The sequence below is a fragment of the Antrostomus carolinensis genome, unplaced genomic scaffold (genome assembly GCF_000700745.2).
Source record: "Antrostomus carolinensis isolate BGI_N321 unplaced genomic scaffold, ASM70074v2 scaffold3263, whole genome shotgun sequence".
Taxonomy (NCBI): Eukaryota; Metazoa; Chordata; class Aves; order Caprimulgiformes; family Caprimulgidae; genus Antrostomus; species Antrostomus carolinensis.
The window spans coordinates 84,409-105,055 of record NW_010304276.1 but is presented as its reverse complement, the minus strand read 5'-3'; the positions used below and the strand labels follow the sequence as shown (position 1 = coordinate 105,055).

General features: G+C 36.8%; 1 protein-coding gene across 1 annotated transcript in view; it reads right to left on the bottom strand.

Annotated features, from left to right (window-relative positions):
* Positions 1-20,647, bottom strand: part of EXOC2 (exocyst complex component 2) — a gene marked incomplete at its 5' end in the record, with an annotated part of 101,245 nt that overhangs the window by 3,196 nt on the left and 77,402 nt on the right. Inside the window, 3 exons of the mRNA XM_010164373.1 lie at positions 1,045-1,106; positions 3,406-3,528; positions 6,635-6,690. Coding sequence (XP_010162675.1) covers positions 1,045-1,106; positions 3,406-3,528; positions 6,635-6,690 — 241 coding nt within the window. The remainder of the gene's footprint in view (positions 1-1,044; positions 1,107-3,405; positions 3,529-6,634; positions 6,691-20,647) is intronic.

The following is a 20,647-nucleotide window of genomic DNA, read 5'->3' as shown; positions in this document are numbered from 1 at the left end:
ACTGTGCTTTGCCCCTGTGCTGATTAGGGACAATACCACTTCCATTTTATCCAGTTTGAGCCAGTGCCGAGTAGTTTTCATTTAGAGGTCTTCATCACTATCAGACACTCAGAACAGGGAAGCAAGTCTTCTGTAACGGATTGCAGTGACACCACAGGACACTATCTGTAACACTATGAAGACCCTCAAACCCTACAGTATGTTGATTAGGTAAGATTACCAAATTGCCATCTGTGGGAATCAGTAATGCCAATCTTAACAGAAGCGTAGGTAATTAAAATAACGAATGAACCTGCCCATATCCAGTCTCTGACAATCACCTAGAAATTTCACCCAATTAACTTTACTCAAAAATGCTGTCTGCTTTTACGTGCCTTGACTGCATCAACCACTGATGCTGCTAATGCTTTTATTTCTCCCTCTACATTAATATGTGAGTGTGTCCCACACTATTTAGCTTTGGTCTTGCAGCTCACTGAGATATAGTAAATTGCTGAAAGCCTTTTGAAGGCTTTCATTCTAAGAGACAGTGTGACTCTGAATTCACTTTCCCTGACTAGGTGTGTGGAAACAGGAGTAGGGTATTGTATAAGCTTGCAGAGAGCCCTAATTCTGCATATGCCTATAAGGGGATCCTGTCAGTGTCTGGTTCTGTTGCCTCTCTGATGTGTCTGGAAGGTTCTTTGCTGTGTGCTTTATGAGACTGCTGTGAAAAAGGATAAAACTCTGTGACATCTGCTTTTTTCTTGTTTTACCATGATTTTCCTCAGCAGCTGTATTGCTGTTAAGAAGTTTTACTTCTATTTTTTGAGTAGCAAACACTAGTTTGTGTCTAAAAATTCAAGTAAAAAACCAAACAAAAAAGTAATTATTTTCTTTCACCTGATAAAACCTTGGTAGTAATCTGTTTTTCATATATTTAATTTTATATCACATATCCTATTTGAAGCAAAATTTCTTAATCTTTAATTTACATTATGTGCTTTTGCATGTTTACAAAGGAGTCCACTATGTTGAAAAAACAGACATTCCAGCACATCTTACTTGCTTTCAGGTGTTAGGTATATGGCCACGGTATCTCTCAATGCACAGATTTCAAGTCTTGCCTAAAGACAGAAACACAAATATTGAAACAACGTCCTTTCATCAAGTGAGTACCAGTATCCCAAAGCTTCATCATTTTTAGAAGCAAATATTATTGCACGCTGCAGTTGCAAGCAGTCTTGGCTTTTAACAGTTTGTTTCCTGTATTTTCAGTTGCCACGCTGCTAGGTCAGGAGGCTGCTAAAAAGTAATTTCATACTTTTGATTCAAGTCAAATCGTACGGTCACTATGCAGCAGTATAAAAACATTGGTTTGTCTCTCAGTAACAGTAACAAATCTTTAATTCTGTTCCATCTCTTCTGTATTATGATAGAAAGATAGAAGACTGCTACTTTAATTAATTTCATTTATTTATTTATTCATTATTAAATGTAGTGAGCTTAACTTCTCACACCGTGGTTTGGCCAGGGAGGAAGGAAACAAAACAGTACAAAAATTTGTCAATATACATTTTATTCTTGGTTTTCCTGTTGAATTTATTTTTTTCCATCAGATGAGGAAGTAGAAGGTTGTGCTCTGCCTCTTGTCTGTCACCTGGTGAGCACACATACTTGGAGATTTTACTCCTGCACTGTACTGTGTGTTTAGGTATTGATTTTCACCTAGGCAAACTATGGTGGAGTATGAACTGAACGACTAAACAAATTTCATAGATTGTCCTTTAGTCTTTGAAAAGGGATCATCATCACGAGTTTTATATGAAATAGAAATATTATACATGTGATCAATATTTTAAGTTATTTCATTTAAAAATATGCAGTGAACTTTATCCAAATTCTTATTCCCTTATTGTTCATCATAAAGACAGAACTTAATCCAGTTAGCCATTACAGAAATTGATCTACATTTAGAACTAACTAATAGGACACTCATATTCCAAACCAAAACTTTTTCATAATGCAACACAGACATTTAACTCCAGTTCTAATGAAAGGTTTTGGTTTTTAGGTCTTACCCTCACCTCTCGGAGGTAGGAAGCCAGCTGAGATTTATGCTTTTTTAGCACCAAAACTTCCTGGCACAAAACACAACATAGCCCCTCACCAATTTTATACTCATAAGAAATGCTTTTCTCACCACAGAATGTTTCACCTCATTTTGCATGGTGCTCCAAGCTGAACAGCCTTGGACTTTTTGAAGTCCTACACATAAGATTCTGGATTCTTTCCTACGTTTTAGGAGGTAGCAGTACCATGGGGAAGTGCCACAGCCTAAATAAACATGGTGGAAGGGCAAACCCTGCAAACCCTGCAAAACTGTGGGTCATGGGATGTGGGAATACAGGTTCAGGCTTCTCTTTGGGAACAGGTATTTTTTGATTAGTCTGACCAGGCTCAGATCACTCTCACAGTGCTGCTGTCTGCCAGACAGGATTTACTATGTTCAGAGGAACAGAAAATGACTGAGTGACAAATTTACAGAAGGGAGAGAAAATGTTTTCAATTATGGGTTTAGGCAGCAAGTTCATACAGTGGGTTGTCTGGTGAAACAAACATTTTATATGGGAAGCTTTGTTGCTGTTCATTGATTTGGTTTTAAGTAGGCAGCCAATCTTATCTGGCCGAGAACTTCCTACATTAGTATCCTGTCCAATGCAATTACAACCAGCAATTGGAAAGTAAGGCTTGCAATTGGATAATTATTTTCTGATCCTAATGAAGGAATGTCGTAACGTACAATGAAAACTGAGAGTTTGCTCTTCTTGCCTGTTACAGCCATAGCAATCATTGACTCAAAGGGATTTTTTTAAGAAAAATTTTTCTTAGAGTCCTTTAAAACCTATGCAATAGTAAGTACAACTACCAATCCAGCCATAAATGAAGGCAGCGTAAGAGTATCTGTTCTACTGATGTTGCAACAAAGTGCTAATGTAGAAATAGTGTAACAGGCAAGTGTCTAGTTTTGCAAAGACTTGCAAGATCCTACTGCATCATATTTTCAAGATTTTTAAATCTCAAAATATCACAAAATTGTTTTTTCTTAGAAAATAATTTTTGATGACAGGCCAAAGACAGTATTTAATAACATTTCAAACACATACCATTAAGATGCTTTATATCTCATAGGGTATAGGTAACCTTTTATGCACTCAGCCACAAAGACAACACTAAAATATAATCAAACCCAAAAACCAGTATCCCAAAGGGTATTAATCCATAAATCTGAAATAGGTTGTATAGGAATACTTTTTATCTCCCTGCTTTCACTGCTACAATAAATCCAATACACAGATCATACCTCTCTTTGTAACTCTCAGTTTTCTAGATTCAGGTGTTTGACAGTACAAAGTATTCAGGTACCTGCAAAGCTCCGTTTTTGCTGAAGGATGAAACACACTGCATCAGTCGACTCAGTTCTTCAGAGACTGCTTCTACAACCCTTGCCATTACCCGAGGAACCAAGTCTTTGGAAATGGTAAACACCTGATTTTTATGAAAGAAGAATCATGAGCACAACACCTATATTAACAGAAATATTTTCTATAGTAACATTTCAGTAAAAAGCATTAAACACTTTGATTGAAAGGACCACTTCATTTTTTTCAATGGACAAAAAAATTTCAAAGCAACTGGAATATGAAGGATTTATTTTGATGCTTGCCCTGTGCTTTGACCAATCACCTCTCTTAACAAACATGTTAGCTATATGATATGTGATAATGACAACTTCCTGGCAATACCTAAAAGCAGCTAGACTTCAAAATATGTTCTCTCGGCTGATGGATACAGGCAGTCAGGTGGTTGTACCTAGTCTCCTGTTTTGTAGATAGCACCTTTAATTCGGGGTTGTGTGACTGACTGACCCAATTACACATTCAGCCTCTTTTTACTCATGTATTTTGCTATTTCTTTTAGAATCCTTTATATTTGACCACTGTCAAATGGCTAGTGTCTTTATGCTCTGTGGCAGAGATAAGTCTCTGAAAGGGTTTGAGAGTAGGGTAGTGTGATGGAATTTAATTTAGATCCTTCCACTGCTAGCATTTATTAGTTCCCTAGCAAAAACATTACACCTTACTGTTTTTTCTATACATCAGGGCCATCTTTTTAGCTGCTTATTTGCACAACTTTAAAAAGAGGTATTTGGATCCTCCATTTGAGGTTCAGAATAGCAACTGCAACAAAGCAGCAACACAAAATTAAACGTTAGATCTATGCCTGAAGGAAATCATGAAGAAACCAATCTTCCTTTAAGGGAGCTTTAAGGAAGCGAGAAATTATTGGTGAATTTGAAAAAAAAAAGTATTATTTTTCTACTCAGAACTGGGGAAAATGCAGGCCAAGAGGTTGGAATATAGGAGGAAGTGAGATTATAGGTTAGGCAGACCAAAATTTGTGTCAAGACTTAAAGGTGATGATAAAGCTGCACTAAAACCGTACAGGGTTGGAGGACACAATGAACTGAGGATGATGCGATTAAAGTGGTGCAGGAAGGAAAATAAATAGCACAGAAGTTTTAAACGCTTGGTTTAAAATGATATATATATAATTAAAAAGTAGTTGAATGATTTTTTGCTAGAATACCTTTGCTTTATGTGAAGTTTAGATCTCATGTCTGACAAGGAAAGGTAGTAATTGACAGAAGATATTCATACATGTGCATAAAAGTAAGTTAAGGGGGGAAAGAATGCAAGATTCCTACACAGTTTTCAGTGATTTAAGAATTATGTATCAGGGATCCCATAAAGCTGACTGTCCAAAAGGCAGGTCTCTACCACTGGCTAAGTACACTGACCACTTACATGTCAGCTATCAGCTGTTGTCATTGCCAGTTTAAACATGCAGCCTGTTTTAACTGTTGTGACCCACAAATGCTAGGTAAGTGACATACTGAGCTGTACAGTAAGGGGGGAAAAAAAACCCAAACCCAAACCAGTAACCATCTGGGGAGGGGTCATCTTAGTCAGCAGCAAATATTGCTGAGCAATTCAACACAAAGATACCAGGAACATGCCCCAAAATCTTCTACTGAGAAGAGAATATTTGTGCTGACAATAAGCACTCTTGAAGTTACTAGACAGAATCCAAGAGAAAAAAACTTCTCAGCAATGGTGAATCATCACAAATTTGCAATAAGCAGCCCTTATTTTGATTTCAGTTAAATTTGAATTCAAAGGCAGAGAAACAATTTTCTTTCCACTTTAGTCCATGATTGCTGTTCAGCTGATGGTTAATTTTTGCTGTTTCGAGCTACAGAAACTTACAGCCTTGCTAACTAAACTTAAATCTGACACAACTTACAGAATTTCAGCAGAAAACAGTGGAAATGGGAGTTTCATCTTGACACACGTTTTCCTATTTCTGTAATATTTCACATCTAGAAATTTATGAGACAAGACTATTTAGGCCAAAATCAGTATTGGTCTCAATGAAGTCAGCAAGGCAGTGCACCTTTCTGCTGCAGCGTTTGAACGAGTATGCATGTTCACAGGATTAGCTCAGTAAGTCACAAATACCTTCGAATTCTTTAAAGCAAAAACTGTCATTTTCATTTTTATTAATTTCCACTACACTGAAAAACAACATTAAAAGTGAATGTGATGTTAGTATGTATTTTTGATGTTGCTTATTCCCCCATTGAGAAGTATTTGGTAAAATCAGCAATGCTTCTGTGAAAACTGCTGTAAGTAAATACTGATAGTGAATAAAAAACTTTGCAAGTGATATTTAAAGTTTCTAAAAATATTTTAATTTATATGAATCCTTGTAATTTAAGGAGGAATAAAATAAACCAAAAACCTCAAGTGAATCTCATCAGATTTTAAGTAGATGGAAAAGGTAGAGCAGCTTTACTTGTGGTATTTTGAAAGGTAAGAGTGATATTACTACCAATGCTTGTACTAGGAGCAACAGTAACCTGGTAATACTCTTGATGATTCGAAGGAAGGAGCACGCAGAAATTTAAAGGCTATAGAAATTTCCTGAATATTATCACAAAAGGCCAAGTAACCGCAGCCTATTTTAATAGGCACTCCCTATTATAAGCCATTATCTACCTATTTCAGACATAATTTGTGCTGTACAGAAACTATAAGATATTATGGTTTAAGGTTTCCACTTTTTATCCTATGTACAAGAATGACATATATTGCTTTTTTCACTCCAAGTGGCGTATGTTGAACATTTCTTCCAAAGCAAAGCACAAGCTCATTTTCATATGTTGTGGAAAATAATCAGAGAAAGTGAGCATCATCTCTCTCTCTCTCTCTCTCTCCCTCTCTATTTAATCTGCATGAAAAGAGAAGAATTGAGCTTTAGACTTTGGCTTTCCTCACCATCAGACAGTGGAAACAAAAAGGTGTAATGGAGTGTTACTGAGGATAAACAGTTCATCTCCTTCTGCCCTTAAAAACGATAGCAGCTGCATACTTGTTTGGCTAAACCCAACCCAAAGCACTTACATCTATAATGAAGACACTTCAACAAAGGCACAATTTTCAGGGGTGATGAAAGCCAGGACTTACCATGCAAAGTACACTGAAATTATTATTATGAATGTAAGTATAAAACAACCTGAAATTTTTCTCACCTCTGCATGCACAGCAATGATATTCACTAATGCCTCTTTCAAATAGTTTCTGACACCTGAAACAAAACAAACAAGATAATTAATTACTTTAATTCTGTTGTCTCAACAAAGCCATAATATTCTACCGTTCAGAACTGTACTTTTTATTTTCATTCTTTCACTAGCACTTTTGCAATCAGAGGCAGAAAGAGAAAGTTCCATAGCCACACCACCAGTCTATTTCCTTTTTCAAATCAAATGGAGAAAGGCACATTTCCTTACAGCAAAAGGTTAAAAAAGCCAGTAGGTTCCTGTTTCAGTATTCTTCTTCTCTGGCAACCCAAATTTGCAATTTAATAAAAACTTAGCATTATTAAAAAATAAATTCTGGATGTCTTGCTAGAATACACACACTATGGTGCAGAACATGCGCTACAGCTCAGTAAGTTCTAAAGAAACAGAGAAGACAAGGGTTTACAGTCTTCAAGAAGATCTTACTACTTTATTGCCTTCTCTGACTGTAAATTATTATTATAGATAGAAATAGCAGGGACTCTTGTTTCTCTGAAAGCGGTGCAGAAGATATTACCCATGGCAGTTTATAGGAGATGCCCATGCCTCAGTAGAAATTTCCTCTTGGGGAAGGTGCAGAAGTCAAATAAGCATTTTATTTGCCAAGCATATGAAACATTTGTCAATTTATACTAAAAAGTAAATTCTAAACAGAAGGACATCCAGCAGGGTGTGCTTTAGATAGGACAGACTTAGTCCCCTATGCTGCTGTAACTCTGAAGTAACTTCCCAGAACTGGACTCCAATTGTGTAAGATCTAAAATTCAAGAAATCAAAAATTATGAAAAATCTAAAATTATCCCATTTGCTTTTCTGGGCAGTTCACTTTGTAGACAAAGGCAAATTAGAAAGCATTTAACTCATTAAAATATGCATAGATGTTGTAAGTGCAACACAAAGTAATGAGAGAGTGTTACTGATCCATATGACCTCAACTTCTGATTTTGATTATTCTAGCATGAAGCAGGGAATGTGCAATAATCCCATCATTCCCTTCAGTAAATTCAATCAACAGTAGAAGATCAGAATCATGGACAAAGAGTGGTGAGACCACACAGCTCAGATCACAGTGTGATTAATGCTGCTGCTATAAAAATTACAAAGTGAACCTTTAATCAGTTCATCTTACTTGCTCCACCTTTCCTCAGATAATACTGATGTAGCAACTTAATCTTGCTACAAAAAAAAGCTTCAAAAGAAGTTACATAAAATCCTCAAAATGAGTTATTCTACGGGAGAAGAGAGTAGTGTCTCAAAACTGCCATCTCAGTTGTGCTCATTTCTTTAACCACTGGTCCCACAACTCTCCTCAAGATCTAAAAAGGAGACATTTGTTCTCTCTTACTTAGACAATGATGGCCAAACATTTTGTAGGAGTAGGACTAAAGGACAACAAGAGCCCCTTGCACGAGGTACAAACTTTCATCGCCTGCATCTACACCATGCATCTGCAATAGACTGGAGGGTGCTTCCAGGAGGGCATCACAGGTCTCCTGTTGGAAGTGAGGGTGTTTGGGGGAAAGTGGAGGGAGAGATGTTGAACAGTGAATCTTGTTCCAACGTGCAGTCAGGACGTAGCTGAGCTCTGCACCCAGGCCTGTGTATCAAGACAGTCTCTGTATCAAAAGTTCATAGCGAAGAGGCAAGCATCAAAGATGATTTGACTGCTCTCACTACAAGCAGTTTGGTTTCTGAACATACAAAAGAATTAAGACCTTTTTAGAAGGAATGTTCTATTTTCACTCTGGAAGAGATGCAAATAACTGAAAAAGGCAGAGAAAAATACAAGCCTTTCCCCACACATTCCAAAACATCTCTAATGCCTTTTCTCACTATCTTTATTCTTTTCCTTGAAAAATCTCAGTCACTTTTTCCATTTAAACTAAATCAATGACAAGTCAAACAGCACAGTATACTCAGCTGCAATTTCTTGTATCTTAGTGATTTTTTTTGGAACAAGGAAAGAAGGGAGGGAGGAATAGAACAATACCAGAAATATTATGAAAATTTTTTTCTCGTCCTCTGTAACCTGCAAAACAAAGTAAAAGTGCTACACACCAGCACCTGAACCACACCAAAAGATCACAGGTATATGTGGAAATGCAACACCCCCTTCCTTTTTCCTCTACTACTGTTTTCCTTCTTCTACTTTGCTCTGCCCCAGTTTAAATCCTCTGCAGGTTTCATATCACAGAGCATAAAATTTGTATCACATCCCACAAGCAAATACAACCTGACCAGGTGCCGAACGGTGGTATGCAAATCACATCAAGAGGTACAGGGCGAATCTGGGAGCTGGTTTGCAGTTAACCTCAGGGTGCAAAGTGTTGATTTTGGTCTGCAAACCTATGTGGTATTCAGCTTTTGGCTGCCTACCGGTCTCATCTCGTGACAGTAGGATCTTTCATGTGGAAACTGTGTGTTTTTACTTTCGCACAAATGCTGCACAAGATTAAGACTTTGATGGTCTCCATTCTCTGTGGATACCTGAGCACTGCCAGAGCATGTTCATTTAGTCAATAAAATTTCACTTGTGAACTAAGCAGCATTTCTTTGCCCCAACTGATTGTTCCCTAATGAAGCATCTCACTCAAACCCTGGTACAGCTGGGGAGCCATAACAAAACAGAAGAGGCCAGCTGGCTGAGCTGGGAAGAACTGTTATCAAGGAGACAAGTAAAAAGCTGGAATGTATAGAGATTGAAGTGGGTGAGTTGTGTAAAAGGGTGATGTGGTTTTAAGGAAGAATCCTCATTTTCCACTCATTCCACCCAAGCTCCTGAGGCAGCGAGCCTCTTCTGCTTTTGTGCAACTTGGCTCAGAAGAGGAGCTGCTGATTCTGTCTGCTGCTGCTGAGAGCACCCAAATTAAACAACTTCTGACTGTGCCAGTAAAAGTTGCCTATCAACTATGTCTGTGGAAACCTTCCATAACATATTTCTTAAAGAGTCAGTCGCTGCGATACTAACCAGGGACTGTTAACTTCCACAAGCATGAAACACAACAGCACTACAGCAACATTAGCCCAGGTGTTAGATACCATTGTCTGGTGGTGCACAGCTAAGACTGAGACAAAAATGATGATTTTATAACTGAAGACTTCAAAATGCATTGACTAAATGGAATTGAGATGGAACCTATAGTAAAAATGAAGTGAGAGTAGCTTAGTATTGCACATTGCTAACCCATCCCAGCTGTAAGATAAATTTTTTAACTTAAACAACAGCAAAAAGGCATAAGCAGACATACTTTACCTTGTGTCCTTGTACCGCATACAAAGACAAATGGGTGAACTGAGAGCTTAAATGAGATTATTTCTTACAATTCCAGTAGCACTCCGAAGCTTTCACAGCAGGTCTAGTCCAGCTATGCCTGCAGAATCAGGGACTCAGCTCAAGATCAAGTGTTTCCTCAGTTTCTTAGACAGGTTTTGCAATTTAAGAGCAGATAATTCAGCACAAACTGTGGAAAGCTATGCAGTTTAGAGACAGTCCGTCTATATGAAATTGTAATTGTTCCAATTGCAGCATCCAATAGTCTAAAAGACTTGGTCTTGGTAAGCTAAACAAACCAAAGGTGGAAAAAAGATGTGATTGCACTCCAAAAATGCCAGTAAGTGGAACCAAACAGGGAGAGAAGGGAGAACTAGCTAGGCTGAAGTATACTGGCACTAGAAAGAAAGGTATAAGTGAACTGACCATCTGTAAACTTGGGCTGGAAATTAAAAGTAACCATGTATCAGGTTTGCTCTCACTATGCTATTAAATATGAGGTGTTGTGACAACCATTGTTACCAGGGATTCGGTTTCCTGTCATGAATAGAGCATAAGTAAAAGGGTATTTCCCCCCAGCCCTTCTTTTTTTTTTTCTTATTTGTGAAGGATTTTCATTTTTGCATGTGGAGACAGAGCCAAACATATCTGAATGTCAGGACCTGCAGGCATAGTTAATAACTATACTATATTTTGAAAAATTACCATTAAAAAATATCCAATTTCTGATTTATATCACTGCACTGTTTGTGGTAAGCTTTGTTGAAGCAAAGTATTACTTTTCTGGAGTATGATTCACTGGAAATACAAGCAGCAGCATCCAACTGTGAATTTGTTGTGAAATTCACTTCAAAATGAAAAAATTCTGTCTAGAATGGAATTTTTGTACAGCATTCTCTACGACTGTTCAGCAGCCCACGCAATTACAGTTTTTGGGACACCATGCTGCCAGTCCTATTATACCGCACTGAAAGCTAATGCACCATATAACTGTAGGTTGCAACCATTAGGCTAATCAAGTGAAACATAACATTCTAAAGTCTAAAATACCTCTTATTTAGCATATTGAAGCATAAATACAATACCTTTCCATAGCTTCTGACAGAAATGTGTTAAAGTCTCAACAAGCCCTTGCAATTTCTCTTAGGAAAATGTTATTATTCTGTTACAGCATAAATGCATTCCACTCCCACTCTATTCTCAACACCAAAGACACTGACTTGCTGGAATTCTAGCTGCCACTAACAAAACCCCAGTACTGCTCTGAAGAAAAATGGAGGACAGTTTCAGCCATCAGCTATCACAATGGCTTACAGAAACTTTAAAATAGCACCTTCCAATTTTGGGCCCTTCACTGTACTTTTTACTAGTGAAACATCTAACAAGATTATCCATCCAATTTAATCTCCAGTTTATATTACCTTTTTTTAAAAAAAAAAATTATTATTACTTTTTTTTTTAAACAAACAAAATCTGTCAGAAAGTCTAAATTGACAAGCAATTTTAACAATACCATAAAGCTGTAGCAAGGACATGGGGAAAGCAGAAGGGAAAAAGATTTGTGGTTCTGAGGAATAACAGAAACTAAACTTCTAGCTTGCCAATGCAGGAGTCATTCAGGAGGTCTTCAGATGGTGTAGTTCTACTAGTTGTCCCACATGTAGTTCTCAGAGCTGTTTCCCCCAAGTACTTAGATGACAGCATTCTACTATAAAACCTCCAAAGTGACTGAATAAGCATGCAAAAGCTGGAAATGCAATACCAAATGCGTAATTTTAAGACACAAACTACAAAAAACTGCATGAAGAAATAGGGCAAAAGTTACAGACACAGTAAACTGAACTCATCAGGATGTTTTTTTCTGTGCCAGAAGCCAACGCAGATCTTCAAATGTTCCCAGTCCTTCTAGAGTAACTTGATAAAGAGGATATGAGTGTCAAACATTTTTATGTCTTCCGCAGACTCAAGAGTTCAAAGAATGAACTGAAGTTCAGCTAGGACAACTGAAACACACAGGAAATTTTAACCCAGGCAGCTTGGGTTCGACATACTTTAACTCTTGTGAGACCGGAACCTCATTTGAGATGGACATCTGGGGACCTAACATTGCTGCTGCTTCTCACTGAACAAGCCTTTCAGCTTGCCTACTGTGCAAAGAGGAGGTGAGGATAAAAGCACATAACTAAAGCACATAACTTTCTAAACATTACTGTTCAGAAAAAGTAGGTGGTGTGTCAGCAGGTACCTCTGCTCATCGGCAATAAACCACACCAGACAAGAGGATGAGAGGCTATAAAGGGTCAAAAGAAAAAGAGTTCTGAGGCAAATTCACATTCAAATAAAAATCAGATAGGAATATTAAAAGCTGCTGCTCTTCTGTGGATGAGTTCAAAGTTCAAAAAGCCATCTACAGGAAGTTCTACAGTTTGATGGCTGTCACTCAATATTTTTTTTTCTTTTTTTTTTTTTTTTTTTTTTTTTTTTTTTTGGAAAGCAAAGAAAGAGAAGGATTCACCAAAGAAGAATGAATGGTTCTTTGTACGTTGACCAAGCTACGTTGACCAGTCCTGTTTCATGATTGAGTTGACTGGCTTATTAGAAACCTAAGCTTTGAGGGACTGCAACAGAAATGAGTCTTGGGTAGGCACAGAGCCACCAATTTAGGAAACAACAGAGAGCATTCTGGCCTCTGTAGGAGGTCAGTACTTGCATGGGCAAGCAACTGCTCCTGGTGGTAGCAATGTTTCTTAGTGCCTCTGAAAAGAGAGAAATAAATTTGTTGGCCTTGAGGCTTGAATATGCATGACTTGGTACAGCTAGGAAAACTGATGCCTGGGAGTCTCAAATTTCAAATTTTAAACCCATCCAATTGTATGCAATATTTTTACAATTTATTGTTCTGTTTGGTGAGTTATGCCAGTAACAGTCAGTCAGAAAACAATTTTTTTTTTGTCTGATTACTTTTTAATAAAAACTTTCCTCAAAAAAAAACCAACCCCAAAACAATTTGGTGATCCAAAGAGATTAACATTTTTCATACTTAGCTGCACAAAACTGACAATTGACTGTTCCTGGATGTTTCATTTGCTACACTCATAGTAAATTTAGAGGGATGCAAATGGAAAAAAAAAAATAAAATTCATCTGCTCTGTTCTAAGGAAGGCACCTGCTTTTTAAATTATTTTATGTATGTTATTTTCAGTTACATTACACCCTATTGCCATCTTTAACTGAATTGATACTGGAAATTTTCATCTCCAAGCTTCACATATTTAGTACCAAACTTTAAAGCAAGTCGCACACAAAGTATTTTGAACCATAAGTCAGTTAAGCTCCTGCAGTTCTTTTCTTTAAGTTTTTAATCTGTTATAGGAAACTGCTGGAAATAAACTGCACACATCTACTGCAAGTTGTTAATCAGTGCCATGTAGTGCACATTAAAAAAGAAACTAATGAATGTTATCCACAAAGCCATAACTTCTTTAAACAGTCTGATTTTAACTGTTAAATTTCCTCTAGGTTCTGGCTGCATCACAAGTGAAGCAACAGCAGTATTTAAGAACTGCTTTAACTACAATTATTCTAGCGTGATTTCCAGTGTGGTCAGGACATTTTTTCCTCTGTGAAACTCATGTTACGAGAGCAGTACTATGGGCTAGCAGGATGCTCTGTGGGATGGCAGCCTATTATTTGTATTTTTGCAGCTCTTGGAGCGGCAGACTGTGCTATGCAGGACACCAAGTCAGCACCGTCCTGCCCCGTGCAGCCTACTCAGGGATGCCAAGGTTTGATGGATGCCTCCTGACAAGCCAAGCTGCCCAAAACACACCACAGGATTTCACTTTTCAGTCTAACCTAACCCATAACTTCCGACTAAAATCAAGTAATCTCTTTTTGAAAACTAAAAATATAAACAGGTACGACAGAATGGGTGGGAGGGGGAAGAGGCACTAAAAAGTGAAACATTGTCTGAGCTCACAACAGGTCAGCAGGGTAGTCAGCGCCGTTTGCAGGCAGAAGTTGCTAGAAGAATTTAAAAAAAAAAATAAAAATCCCTGCAGACATTCCTTGGTACACAAATTTTAATTTAAGAGGTCTACAGAAAAGCTCTAGGCTTCCCATACTTATGGATGACTACCTGACACCTCCCAGAGCATGATGAAGCTCTATCAACTATCTTATCCCAAGAAATGAACAAGAGGCAGCACAGACTAAAAGTAAAAATTAAAAGGAACAACAAAATATTTTTATTTTTAGTATGCAGCATTCCAAAGAAACATGATTTATAATATGCCTTACATGTAAAATATTTCAGAGACTCAGGCTACAGAACTATAAAGTATGTATAGCAAAAATTGTTTTTCATTTTGTTGGTGAAGGTATTTGGAATAAATTTATTTACTCACTCTTTCAGAGCACTTAACTTGGTATATAATATAAACAATTTGGAATTAGAATTATGCGACCATGATGACACCAAAGGAGAGGGTGGCATGTGCAGTCTATGAGGACCAAGAACATGCCTGAGGCTACAAAAAATGCATTTGAATCAATATGTTGTCCCCCCAAACTATTTTGAAATCTTACATTTATAATCAGGGAAAATGTAATGTTACTGACAGTCTGTTTAATTCAAAGATAGGAATTAACTGAAATAACTAAAATTCCATTATGAATGAAAACTTTGTGTGTTTCTACAACAAACTGTATTTGCCTCATTAGAAAATACCGTAAATTATTTAATGTTTCTAGAAAATAATTTTAAAAGCTAGCTACTATTTGCAATTACTACAGTGAATGCAATACCTCATTTAGAAAAGTAGTGTTTTAATTTCTAAGAAGCCTATACCTTTCAAGATAGTCCCCTAACCGTGGAAGAGACAGAAAACCAACTTGTTTGCAGACATGAGCCTTTCATGAACTACAGCACTGGTACATGAGTATGTCATGCTATTTTGCTGAAGAGCCCCCACCCACACAGCGATATCATCTAACCTGACACCTCGCAGATGTTAAAAAAAAAAAAAAATAATAAAAAAAAAGTAGAGACATGACTTGGAATTTCCCCATGGACATAACAAAGCAGCTCACCTCTACTCTTCACAACAGCACACAGGTTTCTCCCTTCAAAGACGGTTGATAGGAAATCAGCTTCAAATACTGGTACTACCAGTAGCTTGTTTTCTAAATTAAGGTATCTAGACAAGTCTGTTCATTTCTTTCTAATTAGTAAAAATGTATTTGCTATCACACTTTGTTGTTTGCCTCGGATAAAAACATTTTTAGAAAACTGCTTGTAGGATGCTAAGAGCAGAACACTTACATCTGGCAGTAGCTCTAAAAACAGAACTCCAATAGGTCATAACTTTTATCATCACTTAAGCTGCTTTTATTTATCATATCCCCTCCTTGTTTTGACTCACAAATAATTTTCAAGTTGATTTAAAAAAACCTAATAATTAGAAGCTGTCAAAAAACAAATAACAGGCAGTGCAAAGGATGGCTTTCATTTAGTTATTGCTCCTACTTTGCCCAAAGAAAGAAGTATGGACACCACCTCTTAGAGGTGTTCAGTAAATTCCTTACTCCACAGTAAGATTTGTGTGGTCTGATTAATAATACCATTTTTACTACCTCCAAACACAATTATATATATTTAAAAAAATACGTGCATAGTATTTTATAAATATTAACAAAGAAGTACTGCCCCACGTAAAAGAAAGGGTAAAGTTGGAAGAAAGTAATTATTTAAAACCAGTCTAGAACTGAAGATACAATTACAGCGTTCACAGACTTTTATGGATTCATGGGATACACCTGAAGCAACTGAAATGTCATACAACTGCTCCAAAGTTATTAATGCAGAAAAAACCCAAACACTTACAGACAGTGACTCCAGAACCTCATTTGAATTTAACCAAGAATGTAAAATTTTTCACTAGGCCACTTCCTGCTACTGCTGGAAACATTCCCTCCTTGAAACGGAGATGGATTTCAAGGTACTGAGTGTTGTTTTGAGAGTACATTCAGAAGAAAATATGAACGTGTAGGCAAACTGGAAACTCTCTGGAGAGATTACCCACTTATTTAACCACATTTCCTGTTTTTTAACCCGTTTGTCCTAAGTCAGTCCTTAGACTACTGACAAAAATAGCTACAAGTATGCTATAAATAGCTCATTAGCAGGTCTTTCTTGGTAAAACTGAAAATGTTTTGATAAATCTATTGTTCTTACTAGCTCCATGCTAATTAAACTGTGAATTAGATTAATGTTTCCTTGAAATTCTTCTCTGCATAGCTCATGCTAATTATAAATACACAGTGCCTTCGGAATCAGAGAAAAAAATCCTAAGAACTAAAAGGGACCTAAAAAATAGCTATCAATAACTGTAATTTAATGAAACAATTACTGGTAATCTGTCTGGGAAAGTGCTTTTACAAAGCACAGGTCTGAAGCAAGGGAGGGCAGAGCCTGATTAGTGAGTCAGAACCCAGCTAAATATTTTGAGATTTGAAGGCCAGAGTGCTACATCTTTGAATTAGTTGCCTTGCTCTTCTTTTCAGCCATGGCTCAACACAAGTAGCCAGAAAACTATTTTCCAAAAACGTTAAACATGAAGGATTTCAAGACGTATGTTACTTGTAGGTTTTTTTAACTATTTTAATTCAAACAATAGAAATTATGTTCAAAGAAACTGAAAGTTTATGTGTTTCAGCTGGCCTGGAGTAGCAAGAGCTCTAAAGACTGTCAGTACTGGGATTAATACCTTTGTCTATGCATGAACTTCAGTCTACAAGAGAACACAGAGAATAATACTGGTTCTGTGCCCTTGTACATAGACCAAACTAAGATTTCTTTAAAAGAGAAGCTGCTGAGGCTCTTCTGAACTTTCTGCTATTTAATCCAAGCTGCCAGAAGAATCTGAGGGACTGCAGAAGTCTGCAATCCACATACTTTCTGATCCTTACCATACACATTAAAATCCACTCCTTCTTGGGACAGAATATAATCTGCTTTATCATTAAGAAGATAAGGAGCAAAACCTGTGAAATCCAAAGACTGCAACAGGAAATGCAAAGCCCAATAGTGCTTCACTTGGAAGAAGAGATGTTTGCTAGCATCTTATATTTAAGAGATGTGCAGGTAGCTGAAGGCCAATTTGATATGCACACATTTTCTCAGGAGAGTTTTGTTAAAGAGATGGATTCTTCCATCAAACACAGTAACAAAGTGTAAATGGCCTTTTACCAACCCAGACCTGAAGTCATGAGCAAAGGATGCTGCATACCACACTTAGAAACGAACCATAAAGACTCTCAAATTACCTGAGTTATTGCAGAATAAGCCACATTTCAACCTGTTAATCTGGTAACAAGAAATGTAAATGGCAAAAGAAAAAAAAAATCAAAACCATCCAAACCAAATGAAGAGCCTACGTATTAATGAAAAAAAATAACCCAACCTAAAACCTTACTTGGAGATTATAGCCATCCATTCCTCTTCATCTAAGCATATACAGGTATCAGCTCACCCAAATCACCAATTGTAAACAAATGCATCAATGACCCTTAGCCAAGCCCAGTACTCGAGATATATGACCCATACAAACTCATCTTTTTGTGGTTGGCATTTAGGTATTAACAACATTGTCTGGCACAGTTGCAGCCATTAAACAGTGCTCTACATGCACAGCTGCCCCGTCAATACGTGGCTGTAACCCATAAATGCAACCTTGAGACAGAATAAGAATACAAACACTTTACAGCCAACAGTGTGCTGTCCTACAGATTCAGCAGCACTTAAAAAAAAAAAAGAATCTTAAGAATCTTACCATTTCTACCTCAGCATTAACAGCATTGGGGCCGTTGAGTCTTTTTTTGTTTGAATTTAAGTGGCTATATATTTCTGACTTAAGGGGAAACCCAACAGTGACAAATAATGGCAACTATCAGATATTTAAAGTAGCTGGTTTGAGGTAGATGAAGAAAATTGCACTATGAGAAAAGACATTTCACCCAACTACAACATAATACATACTATCCAAACCAAAATCATTGTTGTTCCTCAGTGGGAAAAATAGGTTCTGAAGAATGAAATTTATGTGTGAGATTCTTAGTTATAACAACCTCTCCTTCTTGATATGAAAATGAATATATTGAAGGATGCCTCACTATTACCTGAACTTTTTCTACCAGTAATGCATTCGCTGTAGGATAGCTTCCTAAGAAAATACTGCTTCATTTTCCCCAAGGAAAATTTTTAACACATTCCCTCCCTCTGCCCCCATAATTTTCAGCATATAATAGTCATAGCATTATGTATATAAGTTCTATTATCACTAGATTTACACTACAAGAATAATTTTAATGCTGAAGGATTTTATTTTAATAAAGCAGAGAGTGTTAATAACCACGTGTTGAAAATTCAACAGGGCACATGTCCCTGGTATGACTATGTTCCCACCAATTTTAGTAGTAAGGCAGGATTGAGATACTTCTGTGTATACCCAGGAAATTTTCAGAGTGGGAGCTTGCAGCTTTCTGGCTGTGTTCTTAAGTTTCCAATGTCTGTGAGCAAGAGAAACACTGAGGCAAGACAGAATATTGCACATAAGACAGGACAGACTGCTTAGTATATTTGATATATGTTGGACATATTTTCAAAAAAGCCATCTGCATCAACAGTTTTCTCATGAAATAAAGTTAGAGCACACTGACCAAGAAACCACACTGCTACTTAAAAGCTCTGGGGGTTTCTTCATATTTAAGAAAAACAGAGAAACCATGGAACAGAGCAGCTGGTGGGTGGACATACTAAGAGTATCATCATATTGTAAAATTAGTACCTACGTTCTTCTGAAGCCTAGTACTCATATTGTTTCCAGGACTGGACCCTGTTTGTCAGTTACCTAAAGCATTTTCCAAATTCTTCACAAGTGAGCTACTTAGGAAAAAAGAAACCAACTGTACATCTTCACTTCCCAATTTTGACATAGGCTTCCAAAAGCATATAACTCGTCGTATTTACTGGTTCTTGCCAGCCCCAGACACATTTCTTACTTTAGAGATGTGCAGGTTAATGTCCAGTCACACATCCAGTGATATGTTTCACAGGCAAAAGAGGAGAGCTATATGCACCATAAAGATGTGGAATGACCAATTCAATGGGAAAAGCAAGTAACTTCTTTAATTGTAAGGTATACTAAAAAATCAACATCTCTATCAAAACTGAGAACAGTTGAATCCAAAAATCACAAGCAGTATTTCCTTTCATTAACACAAACCAAGCATAGTCTGCAAGAATATTAATTATTTCTTTCAAACACATCATTTTTAAGGCACCCTGAAGGTATCCTTTCATGATTTTATAAAACCTAAAATTATTAAAACCTTTCAAAACACAGACTCACTCAGGAAACTGTGTTCTTCTCATTATTTCTGAAGTCACTGGTACTGTAATAATAGCCTGTCATATGCAAAATGACAGCATTTTCATAAATGAAGAATGGGCTTAGAGATATACTATGTTTATGAATTTACTTTGGTTGTCATTCAAATATTATTATTATAAGAAATGAGAAAACTGATGCCAATCGATCCAAAAGAGACCAATTTCACAAATAAAGTATTTGGAACAATACAGACACAAACAGTTTTAGTGTCTGGTTATGTCCTGCATCTAACCTTCAAGCTACAGAAAAAAACCCACTGAGTCACCAGTGAAACACGTCCTGCATTTATTAGAGTGACTTAAGACAGATATACTTAAAGAAGTAAGTAAAAGAAAAAACAAACATGGCAAAAGGAAGTAGAGTATGGACTTTAAGAGATTTTTTTTTTTAAGTAAGAAACTTTAAAAGTGGTGCTTTGAGCAAAAAGATAACTAGCAGCATACTTTTACAGTATAATTTTTTTAGTACAATTAATGATTTTTTAAAAAAGTTGCTATTTCTATGGAATTATATCAGAAGTACAATGGCAATGAGCAAATGGCACAGATATAATATAAAATCCTAACAGTTTTGAAACTTGATTCTGCAAAGGTCTGTGAATGTTCTTAACTAAAAAAAAATTGCAAGCAGTCAGTCACCACACTGAAAGAAACCACAGGACTGGCTGTTAATATCTTTACATATTTTCCTCCAAATTGCTTTGTGCACCATTTGTAGACACATGGAATTTTTATTTATCCTTAGTAACTTAATTTGCACCCAAATCAAAGTCAGGGTATTTTAGCTTACAAGTAAACACTACTAGGTAGCAGTATTTTGTAGGCACAGTGGAAGTATCGAGTCATGGGAAAGATCTGATCAAAGAAAGGGACCTTAGCTACAGATGTGGTGGATTCTTTGGAAGACATAGTAGGAGGTCATGCTCTGCTTCATTTCATCAAATTCTCAAATTTGAGTTCTGTGGTAAAATCTTTTTTTTTTTTTTTCCTTCCACAGACTTGATAATTTGCAATGACCTTGAAGAGGCAGTCATCATTTTGACTTTCAGCCAGTCCTTACTTCTACCAATGTACGTATTTAAAATTGCACCATGTACTACAGTCAGATGCATGTATATCAGCAAATCAGTAATAATCACTCACAAGATGTCTGGTTTTGGCTAGGACAGAGCTCATTTTCTTCTTAGTAGCTAGAACAGCGCCGTGTTTTGCTTTCAGTACGGGATTTGTTACAAGAAGA